The following is a 19025-nucleotide window of genomic DNA, read 5'->3' as shown; positions in this document are numbered from 1 at the left end:
AGCTGGGTGGAGCCCGCGTCCCGCGTCGGGTGTCTTTGGAACCGTGGAACTTCGAACCAATGTGAGTACACAGGGGACGCCTGACTCCTACTATAGAATGAATGGGTTTGTGCTCTAGGGCGGCTCTGCCACTAACTAATGAGCCATGTTACTTTTGCAATCACAGGTTATCGGGCCGTTGGTTTCCTCAGTGTAATATCTACAGAAATAAAAACGGCTTTGACTGCAAGCGGGGGTAAAGGTCAAAAAGATTTTTATAGACCCATCCTTCCGATAATGTCCTGTGGTATAATTTCCTTAAGCCAAAATGTTTTGGGAGCGTTTTTTTCCCCTCCCAGCTCTTGAGAAGGAACCCAAGCATAATTTTCCCCGGGGAAGCCTCATTCTCTCTTCAGGCTTGCTCTGAGCTGATGGCAAGGGTGGTTTCTTTCTTCATTCCCTGATCTCAGCCGCAGAGCTTTCCCTCTATCTGTCCAAAGTCTGATTATTCCTATAAGGTTCTGCCCAAATGCCGCCTCTTTCAGGAAGAACTCATGAGACCTTCCACATGGAAAAAATCTTGTGAAATCCCCAAATACAGATTATCTTCATGGCTGTCAGGCCATGTAACTGTTATTTAGGATAACTTCTTAAGAACAGGATGGACCTCTTAACTCATCTCTGTCTTCCTGGCACCCCTCCCTTTCCCATCATCGCATTCACATTTAGTAGCTGGACAGAGGTGACACTTTGCTTTCTTTTTTTATTCGTCTTTTTGTTCTTTTAGGACCGCACCCACGGCACATGGAGGTTCCCAGGCTAGGGGTCCAATTGGCATTGTAGCCGTCGGCCTACACCAGAGCCACTGCAATGCGGGATCTGAGCCATGTCTGCAACCTACACCACAGCTCACAGGCAACCCCGGATCCTTAACCCACTGAGCGAGGCCAGCGATTGAACTCACAACCTCATGGTTCTTAGTTGGATTCGTTAACCACTGAGCCATGACGGGAACTCCCACTTTGCTTTCTGAATAAATGACACACACCAGAGGTGATCCACACAAAGTACAGGTCATTTATTTCCCTTACAACCCTGGGCTCAGTACATTGATGGCTTTTCTTCACCCTTTGGGTTGACAATTTTCTCCAGGTTGCTGCTGATAATATGGTAAAGCTCAGCCTGGAAGAAAGCCAGAGGGCAACAGTCAGGTTCCTGGCCTTTCCTTTGCCCCCTCATCCACCTCCCTTAGGGGCTTACTCCAGACTCACATAGAAGGCCCTCAGGTCCAGCACCATGGCCCTGAGCTCCCCATGGGCTGCCTCATCTCGTTCGTGCACCAGGGCCCGGTAATCCATCTGGGATGTGGGAGGCAAAGCTGAGTCAGCCCCATGGGAGGTTGGGACATTCATCTGGTTTCCTCATATAGGGAATAGGTAACTTGAGGAATGAGCCCCTTCTCAGCACCAGGAAATGGGATCCCACAAGATCCAGCAGAGAAAGGAGGTAAAGTTTTTGAAGCCCAAGTTTGGGGCAATGGTTTTGGCTTAATATTCTCCACATTGGGAAGGTCACAGACAAAACAAGGAGGACCATTGTGCCCTCTTCCTCATCCCACCCCCAGCCAGTCTCCAATAACAGGCTGGTGGACTATCCACTCACTACATGGGTCTCCTTGGAGGCCTTGGCCACAGCATCCCCACGTTCTGAGAAGTACCTGCCGAAAGCAAGGGGAGTAACCATAGGAGTGGGTGTTCAGAGAGAGATAGTCCCTCAGACCCTTCCCAAGGCCCCCCATTATCCCGATGGGCATGTCCCGCTTTGGGAGTCCCCACAGAATGTCCTTGCAGACCCCTGTGCTGGCCCTCCAGCTGCCCTCACTTGGAAATGGTGGTCTGGAAGGCTTCTACTTTGGTCTTGACTGCATTTACCCTCTCCAGCACCTTTTCCTGTGGTGACAAAAGAGATGGGAGGCAAAGAAAACACTTCATCTTGTCCCTTTTTCACTCACTGTCTACCTCCTCCTCGCAGTTCATATCTAGTCTCTATCCCTTACTCCCCAAGACTCTTCCTGCTCTCAGCATCCTCACAGACCCTTTCTCACCTGGACTGCCACCCCAAAGTCATTTCCATCCTCAATTTTGGGGATCAGGTGCTGGATCCATGTGATCACCTACAATAAGAGCTATCATGTAAGAATCATTCAACAAAATTCTGTTCTTAGTACGGTTACTTCCTAAAAATAGCTACATTTAACTGAGTACTTATTATTTGACAGGCACTGTGCTATGTATTATATATCTCATTTAATCTTCACGGCAACCTTTCAGGCTTGTACCCATTTAAACAGATGAAAATGCTGAGTCACAGAATGTCTAAGTGACTTACTTAAGGTAACCAATTAGGTAAGTGATAGAGTCAGGATTCGAATGAAGGCAGTCTCCCTCTAGGGTCCAAGCTCTTAAACCAACTCACTGTATCAGAGCACCTGCACTGTGTACCTGCTACAGCAGTAGGTTCTGAGGTTATGGAGGGGGATGCAACACAGTTTGATTTAGAGGGTACCACTGTAATATCAGAGGTCTAGCAGAACAAGGAGAGCAAAAGTTATCTAAACACAAGGCACAGAAGGAAGCTCCCTATTTTGAGAATAGGTTCCTAAAGGAAGGACTTGGAACTCTGAAGGAGATCAAGGCATGGCCTTGCTTGTCTTCTCTTTCTATGTCCCCCAGTTTCCCAAGCTTACCAGAATGCATTTTTCTTTGAGAGTCCAGACTTCTGGCTTAACCAGGCCAAGCAAGGCCAGGATCTTCTCGTTCCCAGGGAGAAAGCCACACTTAGGGACTGTGAGAAAGAGGAGATTTAGATCCCTTCACATCCAGCAATCAGTGTGCCATTTCTCTTTCCCTAACCTCCCCCCTTCCCCTCTTACCTTCTTTCTTCTCCTGCTTATCTGTTTCCATCTAAGGAGAAAAGGGGGGAAGAAACTTTAGAAAAGTCATGGAGGTTGGCAGACCATTATGTACAGTGGATTTATAGCCCAAGCCCTATGCCCTAAGTGCCTCACCTCATCATCCTTGGGTGGGGGGTCTGGGATGGGGATGTCCAGCGGGGCCCGGAGAGAAGTGAGGTCGGTCACGTTGAGGGAGTCCTCCTGCACAGAGCTCACTGTCAGGGACTGCCCAGCCTCTTCCCGTCCTCCTGAGTCACAGCCTTCCCCCACACACATCGTACCCACCCTCCTCCTCCCAACCTAGGCTGAGGCTTGGCACTATCCTAATGTTCCCAGTCCACTACTCGCAACTCTTCTCTGCAGTTGGAGCCCAGCTGTTAGCTAGAGAGAGTGGATGGAGAGGAGAGGGGCCATGGGTTGGGACAGAAGAGGTTCACTCTACTCACTTGCAAGAGCTGACTCAGGTATATGATTTTCTGAGGCAAAAATCTGTAGAGGAATTCCTCAGCCTGCGGGTTATGTTTCAAGGGTAAGAATCACAGAAGACACTCAGTGAGAAGTCTGAGGAGTGGGACTGGAAGGGCCCTTGGAAATCTTTGAATCCAATACTTACAAATGAGGAAACTGAATCCCTGAAAAGTGAAGGGAGCAAGCTGGGAAGTGGTAGAACCAAGGTTAGAACTGTGGTATTCCCGCTTTGGGGCTACAGCTTTTCCCTTCACACCGAAAGATGGGAGAGGAAGTGGCATAAGTGGGGAAGGTATTAAGAGGGGTCAAAGTAAAAGAAGAGATTAGTAACTAGGAGCTTATCTTGGGTGAAGGTTGATAAGGGAAGTAGGGCCTGGGTCGAGGGTGGGTTTAGGGGTCTGGGAAGTTGCAATGCTCAGGAATTGGTCTGAGATTCTGCGTCAAATCACTTGAATCCAGAAGACTTACCTCCTGGAAAAGATTTTGCCTGAAGACATCCACCTGCAGAGAGAGCAGTACCCGGATGTTGGTTAAGGGTCTCACTTGCCCACAGTAAGACCCCACCCCCAACAGGATGCCCTCCAACTTGGCTCAGGCCTTTCCCACTACAAGCCACATTTCCCTGGAAGCCCCTGCCCAAGGTAGAGACTGCTCAGAGGGCAGGAATCTGGGACTCTCGGGACAGAAGTGAAAGCACTTAGGGAGGTTGGGGGATTTCTCTGGCACGGCCTTGGTCCCCTGGAGCACCCAGTTTGGCTTCCATTCGGGAGGGCTTTTGGACCCTTCCTGGCCTCCCGGTTCCCCATACCTGTTTGCGGGCTTCCCCGCTCAGGCGCACCCCACAAGGCTTGGCCATGCTGCTCCAGTTGCTGCTAGATCTCCGGTCTCCCCGCTCGCAGCCTGGGCTTTCGCTTTCACTCCCCACGTCCAGGCCCGCCCCCCTCAACCCCGCCCCCTTCCTTCTTTTCCCCCTCCCCCTGGAAGGCAGCAAACTGTTGGGAGCCCCTCTGCCATTCTCGGCCTGTGCGACTAGGAGAGGCGGTGCTGACTTGGTCACAAGCCCAGGGGCTGTCCAGGGGAGGGGCTAGGACAAGTTGGACCGCGGAGACTGAACAGGGGCTGTCCCTTGGAGAAGGGGCGGGGCTTATGGGGGGGAAGAACATCAAGGGGATGTCCAGGTTTGGGGTGAGAGGGTGGAAGAGTGGGAAAGGGGGTGTTTAGTGGTGGGGCTCCCCTAGGAAGGCTCGACTGAGGGGAGGGGCCTGAGAGAGATCAGAGTCGGGTAGGAGAAGTAGTAGGCGGGAGAAGGGATAGCAGGATATGGAAGGGAACAGGCGGGTCTTCCTCCCGGAGGACGCCCTGTCTTCAAGACCGACTGGAAAAGGGACTTGTGTAGGGTTCAGGCTGGCAGAGTTGAGTTCCTGAGTGGGATTTCCCCTGTGGGGTTCGGGTAGAGAGAAGGGCTTTGAGGGAAATAAAATAACACCGAACCTGGGGCTATACACAGGGGTTGGCACCGGACTGGACCAAGGTAGGGAAGAGCGCTAGAACAAGGTTTAAAGCCTAGAAGCTCTGAGGGAGGAGCCAGTGACTATTTACCATTCTCATTGGCTGAGGCTTGTTGGCCACGCCCCGGTCTCCTGGGCCCCGCCCCTCCTTAAGTTTAAACCCCTCCCCTTCCCCTGAAACTGGGTCGCAATCCCGCCCTCTTCCCTAGTACTTCCTGTTCCCGCTAATCCTGGCGTGGGGCCCGAGGCCCAAGAGTGACCGTGGCCTGAGTGACTTAGGGTTCCCGTGCCGACCGTGTCGCTCCGCGAAGCCAGACCCCAGGTGCTCGGGGCGGCTCTCGGGCCGCGCCCAACCTGCTCTGGGTTCCGGCGGGCAGCGGACTGGGGCAGACTCCTGTCTTAGGATGCCTAGGGAGGAGGAGGAGCGAGCCTTCCTGGAGGCCCGCGAGGAGCTGGCGAACGCCCTGAGGAGGGATTCCGGGCAGGCGTTTTCGGTGGAGCAGCTTCGGCCACTACTGGTCACCTCTCTGCCGCCAGCAGCCCGCTACTTGCAGCTGAACGCTGCACGCCTGGTCCGCTGCAACGCTCATGGGGAGGTGAGGCCCAGCCCCGCCTAGGAGGGGGACAGGGGAGCAGAGGTCCGGTCGGGGCTCACAGCTCTCTGCTCTCTGACTGCTCTCAGCCCCGAAACTACCTCAGCACCCTCTCCACGGCCCTGAACATCCTGGAGAAATATGGCCGCAACCTTCTCAGTCCTCAGCGGCCCCGGTACTGGCGCGGGGTCAAGTTTAATAACCCTGTCTTTCGCAGTACGGTGGATGCTGTGCAGGTGAAGCCTCTGGGCCCCTTATGGGGGAAGGGGACTTAACCTGGGCTGGGGGTTGGCTAGAAAGGCCCTGAGGCTGTGCTGAATGGGGAGAGGTCCAGCCCTATTGGGAAGGGGGCCTGCTGGCCCTGACTAGTTTGAATGTGTGGCAGGGGGGCCGGGATGTTCTGCGATTATATGGCTACACAGAGGAGCAGCCAGATGGATTAAGCTTCCCTGAGGGGCAGGAGGAACCAGATGAGCACCAAGTTGCCACAGTCACACTGGAAGTACTGCTGCTCCGGACAGAGCTCAGTCTTCTGTTACAGGTGAGGTATCTTTAGTCCCGAGTACTTAAATTAAGCACCAGGGCTGGTGAGCCCAGCCTAACAACAAAGATAGTCTGGGGACCCCCATGCTGCTGAACCATGGGCATAGTCCCCATAGTGACTTGGGAACTCCTTGTACTTTTCACCTTGTAAATGTTGGGGGGTCAAGGCTTTGAGGGAGGGCCTTGCTCTGGGGCTGTAGGTGGAAACTCTTCTTATCTCGTCTGCAGAATACTCATCCAAAACCTCAAGCACTGGAGCAGCTGCTGAAAGACAAGGTTGAAGATGATGTAAGGAAGGCAGGAATGGGGCCCTGGGTGAACAAAGGGGACCTCCTGTGGGCCTGTATCCCCAAGCCCTTGCTCATTCCCTGCCATTTTTCCTCAGATATTGCAGCTCTCAGAGTTTGCCCCCTTACTGAGACAGATTGCTCCTGGCCCCCTCACCACACCCTCTGCCCCAGGTATTACTGTCCTCAACTGGGGGGAGGGAGTGCTAGTAGATCATACTGATGGAAGTTTCCTCTATTTTCTTGGTTCTCTATCTTCTTCCTTTCTTTTTAGAAAGAGATTATAGTTTCCTTGGGTTGAAAAGATATGCTGAAAAGTAGTCTGTGATTTGTCCCCCCGTAGAGTCAGGTGTAACCTGGTCTTTTTCAGAAGGGTGTTCCATTCCCTTTTTTTTCTTTTTTTTTCTTTCTTTCTTTTTTTTTTTTTTTAAATGGCTGCACCTGCAACCTATGGACATCCCCAGGCCAGGGATTGAATCTGAGCTACAGCTGTGAGCCATGGCACAGATGCAGCCACACCAGATCTAACCTGCTGCCCCAGGCCAGGGATTGAACTTGCACCTCCACAGCAACCTGAGCCACTGCAGTCATGTTCTTAACCCACTGTGCCACAGCGAGAACTCCGAGTTGTTTTCTTTCTTTCTTGACCTCCAGGCTCCACACCTGGTCCCTGCTTCCTCTGCGGTTCTGCTCCAGGCACACTGCACTGCTCATCCTGTAAACAGGCCTTGTGCCCAACTTGCGATTGTCTCTTCCATGGACACCCAGACCGAGCACATCACCTCCGCCAGACCTTGCCAGGGGTCCCCCAGGCTACCCACCTGACCCCCAGGTGAGAGGCTTTCTCTTCTGTGTGGGAGCAAAATTGAGGAAACTTAAAATTACTTGACTATTGGAGTTCCCATCATGGCTCAGCAGAAATGAATCTGGCTAGTATCTATGAGGACACAGGTTCGATCTCTGGCCTCGCTCAGTGGGTTAAGGATCCCGAGTTGCCATCAGCTGTGGTGTAGGTCGCAAACACAACTCGGATCTGGCATTGCTGTGGCGTAGGCTGGCAGCTGCAGCTCTGATTAAACCCCTAGCCTAGGAACCTCCATTTGCCATGGGTGCAGCCCTAAAAGAAAAAAAATTATTTGACTGTGTGCTGGATCCTATGCTAAAGACTGTTTCATAGAGGGCAAACAGCCAGTTACTGCCCTCCAGAAGATCGTAGACATACATAACAAGCAAGTAGCAGTCACAGCAAGATAGATTATTATGGTATGCAAGTAGATTATTATGGAGAATGCAGCCCAGTCAGAAGGATCACCTCAGTCAGTGGGCAGTGTTTTAAGCACTTAGGAGGGATCAGACCCTATGTTAGGAATATTTGCAGCCAGATATGAACTTTAAGGTGTCTTTTAAATGTTAAACAGGCTGTGGGTAGGGGAGTGTTCCAGACAGTGAGAACACGTGCAAAGGCCAGAGCCATGTGTTGTACTGCAGGGAATGAGGGATGCCCATGGGTAAGGGGCCCAGGCCACAGGTGGGCCCCCCTCAGCAGGCCACGTCTGCTTTTCCATTACAGCTTACCTGCCTCGGCTCCACCACGGCCTCAGTCAGCCTCCCTGCTGGCCCTGGGGGACAGCTCTCTTTCTTCCCCTGATCCTGCAAGTGCCTGTCTGCCCTGGCACTGTTCTGCCTGTGCCATGCTAAATGAACCTTGGGCAGTACTATGTGTGGCCTGTGATCGGCCCCGCGGCTGTAAGGGGTTGGGGCTGGGGGTTGACGGCCCCCAAGGAGCTGGGGGCCTAGAACCTGAGCTTGCACGGGGTCACTGGGCCTGCCAGAGCTGCACCTTTGAAAACGAGGCAGCAGCTGTGCTATGTGCCATATGTGAGCGACCTCGGCTGGCTCAGCCTCCTAGCTTGGTGGTGGATTCTCAGGATTCCGGCATTTGCCTGCAGCCCCTTCAGGTAACCTGTTCCTGGCTTTCCCAGCTATTTATTTACACCCGTTACCACAGGCCATTGTCTACTTTTTCATCCCCTGTTTTCCTTTAGTTACCCGGTATCTTCCCCCCAGCTTCCTGTATTTCTGTCTTGAGCCTTAGCCAGACTTCAATGGAATAATTCTTTCTGCCTTCCCAGCAGGGGCAGACTTTGCTCTCCTCTGCCCAGACTCCCGTGTGGTACTGTATTCACTGTACCTTCTGCAACTCGGGCCCTGGCTGGGTGTGTGCCATGTGCAACCGGACCAGCAGCCCCATCCCAGTAAAGCACAGCCCTCGGCCCCATGCCAGCTCTTTGGAAGAGCGACTCCCTGAAGCAGGGCCTGTACGCCGCCTCAGTGGCCCCCTCCCCAGTTCCTGTGGGGACCTTGAGAAGCAGCGCCAAGACAAGATGCGAGAGGAAGGTCTCCAGCTGGTGATCAAGATCCGGGTGAGGATTTGGGCCTGGGCTGAGCTAGTGAGGGAGGGGAGGGGCTGCAGTTGATTGATGCAAGTTCTCATAAAACCTGTCATTATGAGCAGCAGCTGTCTCTTATTGAACACCTCTCCCATGATGGCTATCATGCTGTGCACTGCTCCTGCTCTAGAGTCTGAACTCAAGTACCGTCAGCATTTTGGTTCCAGCTGAGGGTGGGCAGGCGCCCCTCCTGATGGCTCCTCTGTCTGTGCCTTAGGAAGGAGAAGCTGGAGGAGCTAGTCCAGAAGAGGTCTTCTCAGCTCTGCAGTACTCGGGCACCGAGGTGCCCCTGCAGTGGCTGCACTCAGAGCTACCCTACGTGCTGGAGATGGTGGCCGAGCTGGCTGGACAGCAAGACCCGGGGCTGGGTGTCTTTTCCTGTCAGGAGGCCCGGAAAGCCTGGCTGGATCGTCACGGCAATCTGGATGAGGCTGTGGAAGAGTGTGTGAGGGCCCGGCGGAGGAAGGTAGTAGCAGCTGGGCTGGAGATCAGGCGGGGCTGAGAGGCTGTGGATCTCAGAGCCTCTCACACTCTCCTTTACCGGCTTTTTCCCTCTTCACTCCTCCTGACTACTCCCAACTCATAGGTGCAGGAGCTCCGGTCCCTGGGCTTTGGGCCCGAGGAGGGGTCTCTTCAAGCCTTGTTTCAACACGGGGGTGATGTGGCACGGGCCCTAACTGAGCTACAGCGCCAGCGCCTAGAGCCCTTCCATCAGCGCCTCTGGGACAGTGGCCCTGAGCCCACCCCTTCCTGGGATGGGCCTGATAAGCAGGTGCTGGAAGGAGGTGAAGAGCCCACTTAGTAGGGGAGAGGGCAGGCTGAGTGGTAGGCTCCCTGGGGTCTGACAGCTGCTCTTCCCTCTCCCCGCAAACCACATTGCAGAGCCTGGTCAGACGGCTTTTGGCAGTCCATGCACTCCCCAGCTGGGGCCGGGCAGAGCTGGCACTGTCATTGCTGCAGGAGACACCCAGGAACTATGAGTTGGGGGACGTGGTGGAGGCTGTGAGGCAGAGCCAGGACCGGGCCTTCCTGCGCCGCTTGCTTGCCCAGGAGTGTGCCGTGTGCGGCTGGGCCTTGCCCCGAAACCGGGTGAGCTGCCCCCCACCCCTACCCTGTCCCTGGCCTTAGAACTACTCTATTCCCGTTGGACCCCCACTCTACCCCAGCCCCTGTCTCTGGTCTTGTCTTTTGCTCTGCAGTTGCCCAAGAGCCCTGAAGGATGCTGAGAAGGGCAGGGCAGGAATAGAAATAGGCCTTTTTCTTAGTGTTCTATTGTAGGAAATTTCAAATACACTATAATAGAGAAAACTCCCCCCACCACGCAATCATCACCAAGCTTCAGCCATTATTATTGTATGGGCAGTCTTTACTTCATCTGCACATACATAGGATTATTTTTTTTTTCTTTTTTTTTTTTTAGGGTCATACCCGCAGCATATGGAGGTTCTCAGGCTAGGGGTCAAATCAGAGGTACCACTGCCGGCCTACACCACAGCCTCAGCAACACAGGATCCGAGCCGCGTCTGCCACTTAGACCACGCTCAAGGCAATGCCAGATCCTTAACCCACTGAGAGAGGCCAGGGATCAACCCGCAACCTTGTGGTTCCTAGTCGGATTCATTTCTGCTGTGCCACGATGGGAACTCCTACATAGGATTATTTCGAAGCAAATCTCAGATATCAAGATAGTTTATCTGTAATAATTCGTTTGATGTCTCTAAAATATAAAACTCTTTGAAAATTAACAGTTACCACTGTCATGCCAAAAAAAATTAACAGTAATTCTTTTTTTTACAGCTACATCTGCAGCACATGGAAGTTCCCAGACTAGGGGTGGAATCCAGCCACAGCTACAGCCACAGCATTGCAGGGTCCAAGCCACATATGTGATCTACACTGCAACTTTCGGCAATGCCAGATGCTTAAAACCCACTGAGCAAGGCCAAGATTTAACCTGCATCCTCATGGATACTAGTTAGGTTCCTTTTTTTTTTTTTTTTTTTGTCTTTTCTAGGGCCAAACCCTCAGCATATGGAGGTTCCCAGGCTGGGGGTCCAATCAGAGCTGTAGCTACCGGCCTACACCAGCGCCACAGCAACGCGGGATCTGAGCCGCATCTGCGACCTACACCACAGCTCACGGCAACAGCGGATCCTTAACCCACTGAGCAAGGCCAGGGATTGAACCGTCAACCTCATGGTTCCTAGTTGGATTCGTTAACCACTGCGCCACAATGGAAACTCCGACAGTAATTCTTTAATGTCATCATCAAATACCCAATTGGTGGGAATAGGCCCCTCTTATATCCTGAGCCACCCCTTAACCTTAGGTCAGAAGTGGCAGTTTTTTTGCCAAATAGAGCCCAGTTTAGTTGGGCTGGCTCTGTATGTTTTTTGTTTTTTACTCTTCATTTTAAAATAATTATAGGAGTTCCTGTTGTGTCTGAGTGGGTTAAGAACCTAACATAGTGTCAGTGAGGATGCAGGTTCAATCCCTGGCCTAGCCCAGTGGGTTAAGCATCTGGTGTTGCCTCAAGCTGTAGTGTAGGTCGCAGGTACTGCTCAGATCCATTGTTGCCGTGGCTGTGGTATAGGCATGCAGTTGCAGTTGTGATTTGACCCCTAGCCCAAGAACTTGCATATGCTGCAGGTGCGGCTTTAAAAAGAAAAAGAAAAATACATTTAAAAAAATAATCATAGAGAAGTTCCCATCATGGCACAGTGGAAACGAATCTGACTGGGAACCATGAGGTTGCAGGTTTGATCCCTGGCCTCGCTCAGTGGGTTAAGGATTCGGCATTGCCATGAGCTGAGGTATAGATTGCAGATGCTGCTCAGATCTGGCGTTGCTGTGGCTCTGGCGTAGGCCAGCGGCTATAGCTCAGCTCCGTTTAGACCTCTAGCCTGGGAACCTCCATGTGCCATGGGTGCGGCCCTAGAAAAGACAAAAAAAAAAGTCATAGATTCACAGGAAGTTGTAAAAATTGTACAGAGTCTTGTGTACTCTTCACCTACCTTCTCTCAATAGTGAAGTTTTATATAATTGTTTTGAAATATCGAGGCCAAGAAAAAGACATTGACACAGTGCTAGCTAGACAGCAGACCTTGTTCATTTATGCACAGATGTGTATGTGTGTAGTTCTGTGCACTTTCATCCCATGTATAGATTCATGTAACCACCACAATCAAGTTGCCAGTTATTCCATCACCATAAAGGAACCCCTTGTGCTGCTGCTTTAGAGTTGTAACCTTCCCCCCTCCTGTCATATGGCAACTCCTGGTCAGTTCTTCATCTCTATACTTTTATCATTTCAAGTATGTTGTATGCAGAGTTCCCGTCGTGGCTCAGTGGTTAACAAACCCAGCTAGGATTCATGAGGACATGGGTTTGATCCCTGGCCTCGCTCAGTGGGTTAAGGATGGTGCATAGCCCTCAACTGTTGTGTACGTCAAAAGTGCAGCTCAGAGCCCTTGATGCTGTGGCTGTGGTGTAGGCCAGCAGCTTTAGCTCCGATTTGACCCCTAGCCTGGGAACCTAAAAAGCCCAAAAAAAAAAAAAAAAAAAAATGTGTTATTTGCATGTTTCTTTTCTTTTCTTTTTTTTTTTTTTGCCTTTTAGGGCCAAGCCCATGGCATATGAAAGTTCCCAGGCTAGGGACCGAATCAGAGCTTCAGCTGCCGGTCTACACCACAGCCACAGCAACACTGGATCCTTAACCCACTGAGCGAGGCCATGGATCGAACTCTCATCCTCATGGATACTAGTCGGGTTTGTTACTGCTGAGCCACAATGGAAACTCCATCTGAAGGTGTTTAGACATTTAGGTTGCCGCCCAGTTGTTAATTAGAGCCCGGTTTCCTAGGAGACACCTGGCTACTGCCCCTTCCCCCGCCAGCAGCTGTAGCTCCTGAGCCCCTCCATCCTCCCCTCCACCAGATGCAGGCCCTGACCTCCTGTGAGTGCACCATCTGTCCCGACTGCTTCCGCCAGCACTTCACCATCGCCTTGAAGGAGAAGCACATCACAGACATGGTGTGCCCTGCCTGTGGCCGCCCCGACCTCACAGATGACACACAGTTGCTCAGCTACTTCTCCACCCTCGATATCCAGGTACTGCAATCCTTAGGCCTTGGGGTGCCCTGGGCTTTGAACAGGAACCTTGCCCACCCACCACCTCTGCCTCCTGTCCCCAGCTTCGAGAGAGCCTAGAGCCAGATGCCTATGCGCTGTTCCACAAGAAGCTGACTGAGGGCGTGCTCATGCGGGACCCCAAGTTCCTGTGGTGTGCCCAGGTCAGTGGTCTGCCTAGAGGAGCTGCCCAGAGGGAGGAGCAGGGATGGTGCCTGGTCAGGCCTCGGTCAGCTTTATGCTCTCGTACCCGCAGTGCTCCTTCGGCTTCATATATGAGCGTGAGCAGCTGGAGGCAACATGTCCCCAGTGTCACCAGACCTTCTGTGTGCGCTGTAAGCGTCAGGTGAGGTACCTCCATCCTTTTGGAAATACTTGTGGGTATCCTGTTAGAGTCGAGTGCTGGAGAGCAGAACAGACATGAACTCTGGGCTCAAAGAGCTTACAGACTAGCCACGGAGGGACGGAGCACAGAATTATACATGCCATAATTTCTATGAAGAAAACAAATAGAGGAATTCACTGGTGGCTCAGCATGTTAAGGATCTGGTGTTGTTACTGCTATGGCTCTGGTTACTACTGTGGCGCACGTTCTATCCCTGGTCCAGGAACTTCTGCATGCTGTGGACATAACCAAAAAAAAAGAAAACAAATAGGAGTCTGAGGCTAGGAATAACGGAGTGGACCTACATATAAAAGGAGGTCAGACAAGTCATCTCTAAAATGGTTTGAGGAGTTCCCGTCGTGGCGCAGTGGTTAACGAATCCGACTAGGAACCATGAGGTTGCGGGTTCGGTCCCTGCCCTTGCTCAGTGGGTTAACGATCCGGCGTTGCCGTGAGCTGTGGTGTAGGTCGCAGACGAGGCTCGGATCCCGTGTTGCTGTGGCTCTGGCGTAGGCCGGTGGCTACAGCTCCGATTCGACCCCTAGCCTGGGAACCTCCATATGCCGCAGGAGCGGCCCAAGAAATAGCAACAACAACAACAACAACAAAAAGACAAAAGACAAAAAAAAAAAAACAAAAAACAAAAAAAAAAAAAAAAAAAAAATAAAATGGTTTGAAGGGAGTTCCCGCTGTAGCACAATAGATTAATGATCAGGCTGGTCTCTGTGGAGGTGCCAGTTTGATCCCTGGTTCAGGTACAATTGGTCGAGGATCCAGTGTTACTGCAACTGTGGTGTAGGTTGCAGCTCTGGCTTGGTTTCGATCCCCAGCCTAGGAACTTCCATATGCCATGAGGGCTGCTGAAAAATAAAATAACTTTCAGGCCTGAAAGAGCAAGGGTGAGGAGTTCCCATTGTGCCTCAGTGGTAACGAACCCAACTAGTATCCATGAGGATGCAAATTCGATCTCTGGCCTCACTCAGTGGGTTAAGGATCCAGCGTTGCTCTGAGCTCTGGTGAAAGTCGAAGACACAGCCCGGATCCCGTGGTGTAGGCTGATAGCTACAGCTCTGATTGGACCCCTAGCCTGGGAACCTCCATATGCCACGGGTGTGGCCCTAGAAAGAGAATGAGCGAGCAAAGGTGAGGAGGCAGGTGGTTAGAGAGGAGCCAGCTGCTAGATTAGGAGCAGCCCTGAGGCCTAACAGGACGGGATTGGTCTTTCATTCTCAGACTAAGCAAGGAGTAATGCTCTCTCATTTTTTTAAAAAGTTTAGTATTTGAGGAGTATCTGTTGTAGCTCAGAGGCTTAAGAATCCGGCTAGTATCCATGAGGATGCAGGTTCAATCCCTGGTCTCACTCAGTGGGTTGAGGATCCCGCATTGCCACAAGCTGTGGTGTAGGTTGCAGATGCAGCTTAGATCCCACATTGCTGTGGCTCTGGTGTAGGCCAGCAGCTGCAGCTCCAATTCAGCCCCTAGCCTGGGAACTTCCACATGCCACAGGTTCAGCTCTAAAAAGGAAAAAAAAAAAGTTTAATGTTTGATACCAGAAAGTTGTATCTATTTTATGAAACACAATAATTAACTGAACACTTGCAACCCTACCACCAAATCTCCAAGTTAGAACTCTCCCAGTGCTGTTGAAGTTGCCTGATTTACATGTTCAAAGGCACCCTGGCCACAAGGGGGAGGCTGAACCATAGGGGAGCAGGACTGGAGCAGAGAGACTAGTAATCGAGGCAAGTAACTGAGGTGAGACCTGACCTGGCTCAGAGTAAGGTGGTCATAGTCCGAATGAAGAAAAGAGGACAGGGCTGAGCTAGGCTTGGGTGGCAACCAGACTTAATAGTGAATGGGTGGGGAGTTGAGATGAGAGCCAGGGCTGGTCCCTTGGTTTGGGATTTGAGCAAATGGTGGAAGGCAGTGCCATGAACTAAGCCAGGGAGCACTGGATCTGAGTGGAGGGACCAGCAAGACGGGCCTGGGATGGCGCTTTTATGGGAAGCATCCTTCCTTCCGGCAGTGGGAGGAGCAGCACCGAGGCCGGAACTGTGAAGATTTCCAGAACTGGAAACGCACCAATGACCCGGAGTACCAGGCCCAGGGCTTGGCGATGTACCTTCAGGAAAATGGCATAGGTGAGGCTGCCTGTTTGCCCGGTAAATCTCTCCTTGCCAGCAGCTCTCTTCCTGAGGGCCTGAAGTACAGTGGCAGTCCCAGCCCTGACCCGCTGTCCCTTGCAGACTGCCCCAAGTGCAAGTTCTCGTACGCACTGGCCCGAGGAGGCTGCATGCACTTTCACTGCACCCAGTGCCGCCACCAGTTCTGCAGTGGCTGCTACAATGCCTTTTATGCCAAGAATGTAAGCCCAGAGGATGGGGACGGAAGGGACAGCAGGATGGGGGCAGAGGCTGTTGAGGAAGAGCCCGGGGGAGGGGGAGAATGGTGGGGGTAAAGCACCTTTCTCTGTCCTCTCTCCCCTTCTGCTTGCTCCAGACCCTCCAATGTCTCCATCTCCCCTGGCCCCCACACCCCTCACGCAGGGGTTCCTGAGAGACCAGGCCCCCAACAGTCTCCAACTGCCCCTCTCCCATCTGGGTTTCTGCCAGAAATGTCCAGACCCTAACTGCAGGGTGAAGAAGTCCCTGCATGGCCACCACCCTCGAGACTGCCTCTTCTACCTGCGGGACTGGACTGCTCGCCGGCTCCAGAAGCTGCTGCAGGTCAGGGGTGGCCAGCCTGGCTGGGCTGGCCAGTTGCCTGGGGAAGGAGGCAGGGTGCAGGGTGGCAAGAAGGGAAAGATGAGATGCCCAGAAATCCAGCCAGCTGGCATCACAGGAACCTGACGCCCGCCCTTCTGCCCTCCTCAGGACAATAACGTCATGTTCAACACAGAACCCCCAGTAGGGGCCCGGGCAGTGCCTGGAGGTGAGTGTTAGGACAGGCCTCGGAGAGGACAAGAGGAGGGGCTGGACTCCTGCTGTGTGACAGGTGAAGGGGAGGCTTGGGGCAGCTTGGACCAAGGCCTAGAGCCTGTCCTGGGCTTGCTTGTTGTGCTCTCTGGCCATTCAGCCTCCTCAGCTTCCCCCCCTAGGTCAGGGATCAGATCTGAGCCGTAGTTGTGACCTAAGCCACAGCTATGGCGACACCAGATCCTTAACCCACTGTGCCTGCCCGGGGATCAAACCTCCATCCCAGTGCTCCCAAGATGCTGCCGATCCCATTGCACCACAGTGGGAACTCCTGTTTTGTTTTAATTTTTTTTTTTTTTGGACTTTTTTTTTTTTTTTCAAGGCAGCACCCCCTGCATATGGAGTTTCCCAGGTGAGGGGTCCAATCAGAACTGTAGCTGCCAGCCTATGCCAGAGCCACAGCAACTTGGGATCCGAGCTGCATTTTTGACCTACACCACAGCTCATGGCAACACCAGATCCTTAATCCACTGAGCGAGGCAAGGCATTGAACTCATATCCTCAAGGATGCTAATCCGGTTTGCGAACCACTGAGCCACGATGGGAACTCCTTTAATTTTTTTGTTTCTTTGTTTTTTGTCTTCCGAGGGCCGCACCCACAGCATATGGAGGTTCCCAGGCTAGGGGTCGAATCAGAGCTACAGCTGCGAGCCTAAACCATAGCCACAGCAACGCCAGATCCAAGCCGTGTCTGCGACCTTCACCACATTTCACAGCAATGCCAGATCCTTAACCCACTCAGCGAGGCCAGGGATCGAACCTGCAACCTCAGGGTTTCTAGTCAGATTTGTTTCCGCTGTGCCACAACAAGAACTCCTAATTTATTTTTTGACTGCACCCTCAGCATGCGAAAGTTCCTGGGCCAGGAATCAAACTGAGCCATGGCAGTGACAATGCCAGATTCTTACCCACTAGACCACTAGGGAACTCCCTTAGATAAGGCCATATTATAGTGCCCAGCACCTTGACGCAAATTTTATTCTCCCATTCCCAAAAGATAACGATTCATTAGGTAACTCAATGACTATTTAATGAAACTTGCTAGTTGTACTGTTTTAGGTTCCAAGAGGGCAAAAGAAAAATGTTCTGATTCTAATCTCCACTTCTTACCATCTCATAGACTAAGACCTTCAGAGAATAAGTTAACCTTGCAGAGGCTAAATCACAACCAGAAGAGCTGCCTCAAGCAAGTATATGATTACAGACCAAAAATCAGCTTGGATAAAAGCAAGAACAGCAGGGTCCCTGCCTCTACATCAGAAGTGGTTTGGGACTTCCCTTTGTGGCTCAGCGGTTAATGAACCTAACTAGGATCCATGAGGATTCGGGTTCAATCCCTGGCCCTGCTCAGTGGGCTAAGGATCCGGCATTGTCCTGAGCTGTGGTGTAGATCACAGATGTGGCTCAGATCCCAAGTGGCTGTGGCTGTGGCATAGGCCAGCAGCTGCAGCTCTGATTTGACTCCTAGCCTGGGAACCTCCATATGCAGCAGATGCAGCCCTAAAAAGCATAAAAAAAAAAAAAAAAAAAAAAAAAAAGGTGGTCTGCATGATGGCATCTCTGTGTTCCCTCCCTGGAGGCTGCCTCCCATGCCTCTGTCATATCCCAGCTCTCTTGGGGCTTTGTGGTCCATGGCCTTCCTCCCCCTGACAGAGTCCCTTCCTTCCCTTACCCCTAGGTGGCTGCCGAGTGATGGAGCAGAAGGAGGTGCCCAATGGCTTCCGGGACGAAGCCTGTGGCAAGGAGACTCCTGCTGGCTATGCTGGCCTCTGCCAGTGAGTGGCAGGCAGGGCATGAAGCATGGCAGTGGGGGGGAGACAGAGGGACTGGGTCTCTGGGATCAGTAGGTCCTGCAAGGAGTGGGAGATGGGGCCCTTCCAGGCAAGAGGCAAAGAGAGGTAGTAGCAGGCAGTGGGCGCAGGTTGGCAAGCGCCTACCGAGCCACGGGTGAGGGGTGTCGGTCTTGTTCATCCGAGGATCAGCCAAACAGAAGAACAAATATTTCGCTCTATCATCTCCCCAGGGCACACTACAAAGAATATCTTGTGAGCCTCATCAATGCCCACTCTCTGGACCCAGCCACCCTGTATGAGGTGGAGGAGCTGGAGACAGCTGCCGAGCGCTACCTGCACATGCACCCCCAGCCGCTGCCTGGGGAGGATCCCCCAACCTATCACGCACGCTTATTGCAGGTAAAGCCTTCCCCCGGCCTGGCCCCTGAGCCCACTCCCTAGAAATCCCCTGTCCTGCCTGTGTCTGAGCCCTGTGCTTCGTTTCATCATCTTCTCTCTCCTTCTGCAGAAGCTGATAGAAGAGGTGCCCTTGGGACAGAGTATCCCCCGCAGGAGGAAGTAGCTGAGGGCGAGGGTCCCTTGGTCCGACTTCCTCAGGAGCAGCTCCAGCACTAATAAAGAGGCATTTCCTTGCCCAGGCTTCTTGGTGGTCCTTCTTCCTGACCCCACCATCTGGGGGCACCAGGGAAGGGGGGGTGGTGAACAGAGCTTTGCCAAAAGGGCTCCCTCAGCCCGCTGACCAGCCCACTCTGGACTCAGGCCAAGAAGGAACTGGCCTCGCGGCTGGCCAGGGGAGGCCCTCCGCATCCAGCCCCCTGGCCTGAGCTTCTCTTTCCCTGCCTCCTTGCTTTCACCAAATCCAGCTGATGTGTGGGCTCACCTAGTAGGTAGCAAGCAGGCACTGTAGGGGAAGGCAGATGCCCAAGTAGTACAGAGCTAACCAGCGGCCCCAGGCCAGACTCC

The 19025-nt window shown here is 52.7% G+C and overlaps 2 protein-coding genes across 16 annotated transcripts; one reads left to right on the top strand and one right to left on the bottom strand.

The window, feature by feature from the left end:
• On the top strand, positions 1-18702 carry RNF31 (ring finger protein 31). 14 transcript variants are annotated; one of them, XM_084966455.1, is made up of 24 exons: positions 1-61; positions 1409-1485; positions 2310-2384; positions 5312-5504; positions 5591-5737; positions 5887-6042; positions 6273-6332; positions 6430-6505; positions 6986-7163; positions 7902-8289; positions 8467-8754; positions 8999-9247; positions 9368-9553; positions 9664-9870; positions 12718-12891; positions 12975-13073; positions 13166-13255; positions 15321-15435; positions 15541-15659; positions 15907-16020; positions 16168-16225; positions 17948-18044; positions 18293-18461; positions 18571-18702. In XM_084966455.1, exons 4-24 carry the CDS (start codon positions 5313-5315, stop codon positions 18622-18624), a joined length of 3216 nt encoding a protein of 1071 aa, XP_084822581.1. In that variant the 5' UTR covers positions 1-61; positions 1409-1485; positions 2310-2384; position 5312; the 3' UTR covers positions 18625-18702. The 14 variants fall into 14 exon arrangements, 10 of the variants coding, with proteins under 10 accessions (XP_084822581.1, XP_084822577.1, XP_084822579.1 ...); XM_084966451.1 differs by having other exon boundaries at positions 8464-8754; XR_014809035.1 differs by lacking the exon at positions 2310-2384 and having other exon boundaries at positions 8464-8754; positions 15794-16020.
• Positions 1037-4321, bottom strand: PSME2 (proteasome activator subunit 2). 2 transcript variants are annotated; one of them, NM_214279.1, is given in 11 exon segments: positions 1039-1161; positions 1251-1337; positions 1642-1696; positions 1861-1928; positions 2084-2152; positions 2726-2823; positions 2912-2942; positions 3047-3133; positions 3379-3441; positions 3869-3901; positions 4209-4310. In NM_214279.1, coding segments are annotated over 11 exon segments (720 nt in total). In that variant the 5' UTR covers positions 4257-4310; the 3' UTR covers positions 1039-1080.
• Positions 18703-19025: the final 323 nt, after the last annotated feature.

This window comes from Sus scrofa, chromosome 7 (genome assembly GCF_054392235.1).
Source record: "Sus scrofa isolate SSC_HxYL_T2T_F1_AM1 chromosome 7, Sscrofa_HxYL_maternal_Yorkshire_Landrace_v2.0, whole genome shotgun sequence".
Lineage (NCBI taxonomy): Eukaryota > Metazoa > Chordata > Mammalia > Artiodactyla > Suidae > Sus > Sus scrofa.
Note: the sequence above shows the minus strand (reverse complement) of the source record. Positions and strands in the feature narration are given on the sequence as shown.